At 36.9% G+C, this 10,291-nt stretch overlaps 1 protein-coding gene across 1 annotated transcript in view; it reads right to left on the bottom strand.

The window, feature by feature from the left end:
• Positions 1–815: 815 nt before the first annotated feature.
• The window catches only part of b3galnt2 (beta-1,3-N-acetylgalactosaminyltransferase 2), a 22,551-nt gene continuing 13,075 nt past the window's right edge, over positions 816–10,291 (bottom strand). Inside the window, exons 8-12 of the mRNA XM_016489705.1 lie at positions 5,033–5,216; positions 3,810–3,935; positions 3,163–3,322; positions 2,697–2,753; positions 816–1,353 (exon numbers count right to left, since the gene is read on the bottom strand). Coding sequence (XP_016345191.1) covers positions 1,213–1,353; positions 2,697–2,753; positions 3,163–3,322; positions 3,810–3,935; positions 5,033–5,216 — 668 coding nt within the window. The 3' untranslated portion in view covers positions 816–1,212. The remainder of the gene's footprint in view (positions 1,354–2,696; positions 2,754–3,162; positions 3,323–3,809; positions 3,936–5,032; positions 5,217–10,291) is intronic.

The raw sequence follows: 10,291 nt of genomic DNA, 5'->3' as shown, positions 1-10,291 counted from the left end.
AAGAAAACATCCAAAAACACTTTTAAGTGTTTATTTAATTGCACGTTATCTGTTTGTGTCTGTAGATTTCAATTACAATACTCATCTTCAAAGGCTGTTTTATTCCCATCTACTGTATAGTCACAGGTTTTCACAGAGAGGTTTGTTCATATATATAATTTGCCTGAATTTGTTATTGCACATTATTTATTTGCGTCTGAAGATTTCAATTACAATACATATTTTGAAAGACTGTTTTCTCAAAACAATTTTTTTCTCCACTTCAGTAACACTTACATACAACAAAATGTATACCAAAATATAACATTCACTTGATTTTATACATTTCATTCATTAATAAAAAAAATTTCAATTACAATACATAACCTTAAAGCTGTTTTTATTTATTTTATTTAATTAACACTTGCATACACCAGACTTTACGATTTTATTTTCATCTTCAGAATATTCTGAATTGTTTTACAGATGGGTTCGATCATATATCGTTCGCATGATTTTATATACTTGTTGAAATGTATGTTTTTTCTGGCTGTTTACGGAATTTTTAGATTTATGGTGTGATAAAAAAAAGAGAATTCCAAAATTCCAAACCTTTAACTCCAAAATGTCAACAAAATCAAACAAGAACTTTGAACCAGGTTTTTCCAATGCTCAGATTTTTGCTCTAGATATATATGCAAATCAGTGCATACTTAATTAGATAATGCATTATTTGCATATTTAAACAATCAACTGGGAAAGTATGGTGACATCTTCTAGTGACACCTCTCACCTGTAGTGTCATGCCATTAGAAGTTGCGTTATGTTGATTTGTAAGCACAGACACATTTGCAATCCTGTTGTAATGTTTTATTGTTATAAATGAACGTTTCAGTGTAACAATTTTGGCTTGCAGCTAAGATAAAAGCAGTGAAAGGGATTTGCATGCTTTGCGATTTCAAGATCTCTCAGCAACAGAGAACGCAAAGCGGCTGCAAAGTGACAGAAAGATAGGGAACGAGGAAGCACAGGTAAAGCTGCCCTGGCGATTCTCAAACCCTGTGTTAATTTGACATCTGGTGGTGGAGCTACAAAGCCGGCATAACAGAGCAGGCTTATAAAGGACAAGTAAACATGATTAGTGTGTCGTATTGACGGGTGGGGGAACATGTCAAGAAAACGAAGAGAGATCTCAAACCCGTCAGCCGAGTGCTCGTTGTGAACATGCATGTGTCAGTGTTCGGTCCAGGCGCAGCCGCAGGGATCGCCGCACTTCCTCTTCCTGTCCCAGAGCGAGCGCAGCTCCTGCGGCGAGTGCTGCGGTGATGAAAGCATGTCCACGTAACACTCCTTTTCACACAGCCAGCCTGAATCCTGACAAACACACACTACATTACAACCGGTTCTCATCCTACAGCATTGCTGTAGGTCATGGGTTCGATTCCCAGGGAATGCATGAGCTGCAAGTCAAAGTGCGCTTTGGATGAAAGTATCTGCCAAATGCATAAATGTAAATTCAATTATTTACGGACAAATACAAGAATGGCAAAAATGCTCCCATAAACAGGGGCTGCAACTGCTGCACAAAGCAACATGTAACAGCCGGTGTAATTATGTGCTGCAGGAAACCCTATTGACTTTAACAAGCAATTTGTGTTCATCCCCATAAAAACAGAATTTACAGTTTTATTTCTTTTTTATGTTGAAGTACTTTATTGGCATGATTGTGTTTACATGCAATATTGCCAAGGCATTATACACAAAAAAGTAATGGCAAGAATATATATATATATGTGTGTGTGTGTGTGTGTGTGTGTGTGTGTGTGTGTGTGTGTATACATACATATTATACATATTTATTTAAATATTATTTGTTCACACTGTCTTGATTAATGCTTAATTTAAATATTATATAAAATATAGATTTCAATATATAAGTATATATATTTAATAGTACAGTAATATATAGTAATATAAGTATTTTGTGTGTGTGTGTGATTTTATATAGCTATTTATATACATATTAATTAATTAAAGGCAAGGTAGACGATTTCGGAGAAGCTAGCAATAGCAAGCTAGCTTTGAAAGCAAGATCCAACCCTCCATGCGTAATCACGCTCCAAAGCCACGCCTCCTCCAAAACACATGAACACGCTCCGTCAGAGCAGAGATTAACCAGCAACACGATGACAGACGGCGTCAACGCTGTCAGATTACCTCACGTCTCATTCACCGCTGAGAAAACATTACAGTACAAAGTGCATAATATTACAATAATAGCGCCTTTCCCTCTCGCTGGAATCATGTCTGTGCAAACAGGGTGCAGTGGTATGCAAATACATATTTGACAGGCAGACAGGACAGCCTATCGTAATGTTCGGGCCGAATATTTTGATTGGACAAACATTTTATGGCCCTACGCCTTCCACAAACCACATAAATACCTATAAATAAATTTAGACCACTTAACTCAGTGATTGCTATCGGGATGTGAAGAGACTTTCAACCAGCATAACAAAAAATGTTTTTGAACCAAAACACCTACCCTGCCTTTAATTTTAAATAAATAAATAATATATAAAATCCAAAATAAACATTTATCAAAACATTACGAACAAAAAAAAAACTGAAATATTAAACAGGTAGCCTTTGATTATATTGATTAAAGAGTAGCTGGTTTCTGAAGGTGTGCAGCTGAAAATGAATGTCTTTTTCACCTGATATTTGTGAGGTCCGACGGCAGCCATCCAGATGCCCATGCTCACATCCTCTCCCTGTAGAAACACATTTACCTGCTGAAAAACCTCGTAAAGCTACTGTGTCCATCATCAGGATGAATTCAGCAGAGACAAACGGATTAGAGACTCGGCGTCCCGAACAAATGTGTGAGATTCAGAGCGAACGAAATCTTTACTGACGTATCTGCAAGCATTGATCTCATCTCTGCTAAACTCGGTATCAAATCATTACTCCGCTTGGAAAAGAAATCATCACTTATCAATGGGCTTCTGATGGTGCCACGCATGTCTTTGCTATTATGGATCTCAGTGCAGAGGAGTTGTTTAATATAATACAGCTGCATGCTGGGTAACTCCAACAAACAGTGCTTTTGTATTCTGAAGAAGGTCATCAAACAAACACATGATATTTTGATCTGTAGGTAACATGAGGAGAGGACGGTACCTGGTAAGCTTTGAGATGTTGAGCGTTGCAGGCTAGCCACTGCACCAGATCCCTGGACACCACGTATCCAGATCCACAGGCGAAGGCCGGATACGCTGGACTCGCGTACTCCAGCTCCTGCCATTTCCCCACACGATCCACGGCCCAGTTCTGCCTGAAACTGATCAACAACAGCCAAATAATGAGATCAAAGCTCTTCTCTACGGTGGCCGAGAAGTGCTAAACAAATCACAATTCTGAAAACAAAATAACAAATTACAAACGCAAATGCAAGTCTAAAAAACAAAATAACAATTCAGAAAGCACAACAACAATTCAGAAAACATTATAACAAGTCAGAAAACACAACGACAAATTCGAAAACAAAATAACCAGTCAGAAAACACAACGACAAATCAGACAAACCGGAAGAGGATTTTTTTTAATTGCATTGCATTGAAAACTTTTATGGCACTACCAAAAGCATGAATTACACTGATATAAGTTTAAAGTGTTTATTTATAGCAACTAAACTTATAGCAATCAAACTTTTAAAACTAACTGTCAGGGCGAATCTATAATTCTAAGACGGCTCTTTTTTCTCTCTCTAATTTCTTCTATTTTATTGAATTCTGTAGTATATTTTGAGAGCAGGAGGACTGACTCACTTTCCCCACCACAGGCTGCTCTGCGAGAGGCGTTTGCGCTCCGTCTTCAGCAGGACGGCATCCACGTCGATATAGCAATCATCATCTGTCTTCAGCAGCAGCTTGAAATCAGCGTTTCCCACCGACCTGTTCTCACGGGGAATTCACACGCTCCATTACAAACCCCCAACCGCCCGAGCTCATTCACAAGCCAAGACAACAGTGAGTATGAGACTAACACAGACAAAATCACAGTTACCATAGTAACCCATTACTGACTGACGGACAGGCAGATTTCTGTCAGATGGGCAAGTCTATTAGGCAGAGTTAATCATGTCAGAATGACATGATGTTTAATTAATCAGTCTTACAGCATTAAACTGATCAAAAGTGACGGTAAATTCTGCGAGAGGCGTTTGCGCTCCGTCTTCAGCAGGCCGGCATCCACGTCGATATAGCAATCATCATCTGTCTTCAGCAGCAGCTTGAAATCAGCGTTTCCCACCGACCTGTTCTCACGGGGAATTCACACGCTCCATTACAAACCCCCAACCGCCCGAGCTCATTCACAAGCCAAGACAACAGTGAGTATGAGACTAACACAGACAAAATCACAGTTACCATAGTAACCCATTACTGACTGACGGACAGGCAGATTTCTGTCAGATGGGCAAGTCTATTAGGCAGAGTTAATCATGTCAGAATGACATCAGTCTTACAGCATTAATCAGTCTTACAGCATTAAACTGATCAAAAGTGACGGTAAATACATTTGAATTGTTAAAAAAGATTGATATATAATGCGTCTAATGCTAAACAGAAGTATACATTTCTTTTTTTTTTTAAACTTCCATTTACATACTATTATAGTTTTTATTTAAAATTATTTTCAATTAGTTTTTATTTTTATATATTCATTTTCATTGTAATTTTTGTTAAGTTTTAGTAATTTTATTGTTTTAGTCATTTTTATTAGTTTTAATTCATTTTTATTTCATTATTTCAGTACATTAAACTAAATGAAAATGCTAAATCTAAAATATTTAAATATTTAAAATAATAATACTAATAAAATTCTATCTCACTAATCAACTAGCAGGTTATGGTCAACTAGTCAATCCAAAAAATAGTTCTAATTAGCTAAATGGCGAAGTTGTTGGCCTCCTCTATGCTCCGGTCCTCACAAATCTGCAGAAATATACCTGGAGAACGAGGTCTGAGAGGAGATTGGGTGCAACACTAACCATTTATAAAACTGCAGCAGTTTTAAAGGCACGTTCCTGTAGGTGTCCACCACGTCCACAAACACCATGTCTCCATGTCTGAGGCTCTCCTCCCGCAGGGCCTGGTCCTCCTCTCTCAGCTGAGTCTCGCGGATCCGCTGGCGTCCGGCTCGCCCACACAGCAGCTCCGACAACGCCTGCACATCTGAGAGAGAGAGAGAGACAGAGAGAGCTTATATTAGCTTTAATATTATTATATTTTATATTATATTTTGTGCTCTAAAACATTTGGATTAAAAAGCACAAACACAGAGTTTTTAAATAGCATCACAAATGTTGACATCCTAATTCTAACAGAAACATGGTGTACATCAGATGTGTGCACTCAGTGTCCTGCAAGTTAAATCATAGTGCCCTCATGGAAACGCAACTCAATACATCGTGGTAGAGATTCTGGAGGTTTAGTCATATGGATAAAAAATGACCTTGCCCCTTTTACATCACCAGTACAGCAAGGCAAAAATCACCTTTGGTTAAAGTTGGATAAAAGCTTTGGAATTCTAGATAAAGACCTTTTTATCTGTGGAATTTACATTCCTCCATCAGATTCCCCATACTACGACGATGAAGTATTCCACACTTTACAGGAAGAAATGAATCAATATCAAATTCTGGGGACAATTTTACTATGTGGAGATTTAAATGCTCTAACTGGTTCAGAATTAGACTATATCTGTGGAATTTACATTCCTCCATCAGATTCCCCATACTACGACGATGAAGTATTCCACACGTTACAGGAAGAAATTAATCAATATCAAACTCTGGGGAAAATTTTACTATGTGGAGATTTAAATGCTCGAACTGGCTCAGAATTAGACTATATTGATAATTCAGGAGATAAACATCTGTTCACACATATACCCCAAGGTCTCTTCAGTACTCTACCTAGAAGAAATAACCAGGATACTGGAGTCAGTAGACACGGGAAAGAGGTAGCCCACCTTTGTCAAACTTCAGGTCTTTATATCCTCAATGGTAGAATCAAAGGAGATACCTGTGGACAATTTACATATAGCTCAGATCTCGGGAACAGTGTTGTAGATTATGCCATATCAAATATAAGCCCTTCCCATTTCAGTGCATTTACCGTCAAAGCCCAGTCACCCCTGTCTGATCACCGCCAGATCAATCTTCTCATTAAAGGGGAAAACAGCAAATCAAGGGACATTCATAAAAAGCCAATTCATCTACATAAACTCAAAACACCATATAGATGGACTCGTAGTGCTGCTGAAACATATATTAAAGTATTGAAGTCAAATGAAATAGTAAATTCCATAACACTGTTTAACAATTCAACATATAATAATCGGAAAGGAATAAATTGAGCAATTAAACATATTAATGACATTTTTGAAGATATAGCAAAAAAGGCTAATTTAAATGAAACTACCACATATAAACACAAAAATGGAGCTAAACAAAAACCTTCTGAAATGTGGTTTGACCATGACTGTAAAACAATAAGACAAGAGCTACGATTCATTTCCAATCAAAAACACAAAGATCCAGTCAACTCAGAATTACGCTCAAAGCACTCAGAACTTCTGAAACAATACAAACACACACTGAGACAGAAGAAATTGGATTATTATAACAACACACTTCAGAAGATGGAGAACACAATTGATCAGGGTCAGTTCTGGAGCATGTGGAACAGTCTAAACGATACAACGCCACAAGAACTAGCTATACAAGATTGTCAAATTTGGAAAGCCAGCTCTCCTGAATTTCAGATTGCATTGCTCAAACTTTTTAACTTGATTTTGAGTTCAGGCGTTTTTCCTGAGGTCTGGAACACAGGACTCATCTATCCTTTCTTTAAAAGTGGAGACAAAACAGACACTAATAACTACAGAGGGATATGTGTAACCAGTAATATGGGAAAAGCATTTTGCTCTATAATCAACTCTCAGATTTCATCTTTCTTAAAGCAGCACAATGTCATCAGCAAATCTCAAATTGGCTTCCTCCCTAAACACCGAACCACTGACCATATTCACACACTACACACGTTAATAAATGAACATGTACACCAAAAGAAAGAAGGGAAAATATTTGCATGCTTCATAGATTTTAAGAAGGCTTTTGACTCCATTTGGCATAATGGATTGTTTTATAAAAATCATTCAAAGTGGCATAGGGGGTCAAATATATGACTTAATTAAAAACATGTATAACCAAAATAAATGTGCAGTAAAAATTGGACAGCAAAGGACAGACTATTTCTCTCAACAGCGAGGAGTGAGACAGGGCTGCTGCCTCAGCCCGACTTTATTTAACATATATATCAATGAACTGGCAGATCTACTGGACCAATCAAACAGTCCAGGACTACAATTATTCCACACAGAAGTCAAATATTTACTGTATGCAGACGACTTGCTAATTCTATCTAAAACACCAGAAGGTCTCCAGAACAACCTTGACATTTTAACTAAATACTGCCACGATTGGGCCTTAGACGTCAACATCCCAAAAACTAAGATTATGATATTTCAGAAAAAAACCAGAAATCTAGAACATAAACATATATTTACTTTAAACAACACCACACTTCAACATGCTTATGAAGAGGTATCATATCGATCACAAGTGCAGTATGGAGTACCTCAAGGCTCAGTACTAGGGCCGTTACTTTTCACACTTTACATGTTACCCTTGGGAGATATCATGATACTCAGCTCTATATTTCTTCGCGGCCTGGTGAAAAATACCAATTTGAAAAACTAATGGAATGCATAGTCGATAGAGAGAGAGAGAGAGTGACAACCTTGACATTTTAACTAAATACTGCCACGATTGGGCCTTAGACGTCAACATCCAAAAAACTAAGATTATGATATTTCAGAAAAAAAAAACAGAAATCTAGAACATGAACATATATTTACTTTAAACAACACCACACTTCAACATGCTTTACAATATAATTATCTTGGTCTGGTTTTAACTCCCACTGGAAATTTCAAATTGGCAATTAAAACATTACTTACAAAAGCCCGCAGGGCACTGCATGCCATACGAACGAAATTATTCAAAATAAACATCCCCATCAGAATTTGGACAAAGATTTTTGATAGTGTCATACTGCCTATTGCCCTGTATGGAAGCGAGATCTGGGGCCCAGCGAGTAACTCCAGTCATAAGGACTGGCACAAACACCTTTTAGAAGCTCTGCATGTAGAGTTCTGCAGAAGCATCCTTCATGTGCACAGAAACACACCTAATAACGCCTGCAGAGCCGAGTTAGGCCGTCTCCCCCTAAATCTAATCATTAAAAAAAGAGTTCTTAAGTTCTGGATCCACTTAAACTCTAGTTCGGAGGATTCTCTTCATTTTAAAGCACTAAAAACACAAAAAAGGAGTGCTCAAAAAAGTCATCTTTGTGTAATGGTGTCAGATCTGACTAACAAAGCACTCGATATCACCAACCCTGAAAAACATGGGAGAATCAAAGAAATTATGAATGAAGAGAAGGAGACATACATACAGCATTGGAAAGAACAAACCAAAGACCAAAGTCGTCAACAATGTTATCTGAAACTCAACAGAGAGTACAGTCTGGCTGACTATCTGGTCTCAGTCAGGAATATAACACACAGACATTTACTGACGAAGTACAGACTGAGTGACCACCAGCTGGCCATAGAAAGACGTGGCCAATAAAGCAATATGAATTGAATTGACAGAGAGAGAGAGAGAGAGAGAGACAGAGAGACAGAGAGAGAGAGAGAGAGAGAGCGAGAGACAGAGAGAGAGCGAGAGAGAGTCACTGCTACAAATGATGAGCAATATACTGGAACAAATGGATGGATGTGGAATTCTCACAATATATTCACAATAATTTTGCTGGTGAATTAAGCTACATGAACATTCACTATGATTTTGTCACAATAATTTTGATGCACTTTTTATTTGGTTTCTTAAAGAGTGTTATAATGGTGCATAATAATTAAAATGATTAATCCTTAAATGCATGAATGTTTCACCAATCATTATTACATATTCAGGTCTTAGCGACCTGAACCTATATATCCAGCACAGATGGATCTCTAACTGCTGCAATAGCAAAAAAAAACTATTTTAAGAACAATTACAGAAGAATAAAATAAAGCATATTTCGTTACCTTTTGAAACTTAGAAGGGTTCAATTTGAGCAGATGATTTAACCATCGCTGTCATCGTCAGAGCGCACTTCCCCAGTACATTCAGCATCTGGCTCATATTCAAAATCTCAACCATATTCTCAAAATTATCATTTTCAGGGACTTCAAAATCAAAATTTTGATCGCTGGCTGCTTATTCACCACATCCACCATCAAATGACAGTGACATTTATATTTCATTGCATACAGTAATTGCTCTGCAGTAAAGCCAGTCAAACCAGTTCAATTTTGCTTTATGCCTGCGGTAATTATGTCATCATTGTGTATCAAACAGTGCCACCTCGAGGAATAAAGATGCATTGCACATTCTGAGTCATCAGATATGTATATATAGTTGCGCAGGAAAAATATACTTACATATTTACATACCTCAAGTCTCTAGCGGCCCTATACACTTTTTACAAAATATTAATCAGAAAACAGGCATTCTTTTATATATATATATATATATTTTTTTTTTTATTTTTTTTTTCTTGTTATATTGTTTATAATGAATAGATTGAGGAATACTAAGAAAGTTGATGTCTAACTTTAAAAAATGGAGGGAGAGGGTAGTGAATGATGTCCCGGGTCGCTAAAGACCCGAGGTATGCATTTAAGGGTTAAATCTGATTCTTCATTTCATGAATGTATAGATAATTTGCATTAACTAGATTTGTGCAGTTTTATTTCTTGCATTAAATATTTATAGCTATTTGGCTACACTGACTTTAGTTGAAATAATGGTTCCTCTGGTTGAAAATAAATCACTCTTTAAAGCATTTCAGAGCAAATGATTATGAAGTCTGTAGTCAAAAGTCTGAAAACACAGATAAGTAATATTTTTATTTAGCTCTAATAACTAGCAGGGGAGAGAAAAACACTACGGTTCAAAAGTCTGGGGTCAGTAAAATTTTATTCTGAAAGAAATTAATTCTTTTATTCAGCAGACGCATTAAACTGATCAAAAGTGACCGTAAAGACATTCATAATGTTAAAAAATATTTATATTTCAAATAAATGCTGTTCTTTTGAACTTTCTATTCATCAAATAATCCTGAAAAATTAAATG

Source organism: Sinocyclocheilus anshuiensis, unplaced genomic scaffold (genome assembly GCF_001515605.1).
Source record: "Sinocyclocheilus anshuiensis isolate Anshui unplaced genomic scaffold, SAMN03320099.WGS_v1.1 scaffold462, whole genome shotgun sequence".
In the NCBI taxonomy this organism is placed as follows: domain Eukaryota; kingdom Metazoa; phylum Chordata; class Actinopteri; order Cypriniformes; family Cyprinidae; genus Sinocyclocheilus; species Sinocyclocheilus anshuiensis.
Note: the sequence above shows the minus strand (reverse complement) of the source record. Positions and strands in the feature narration are given on the sequence as shown.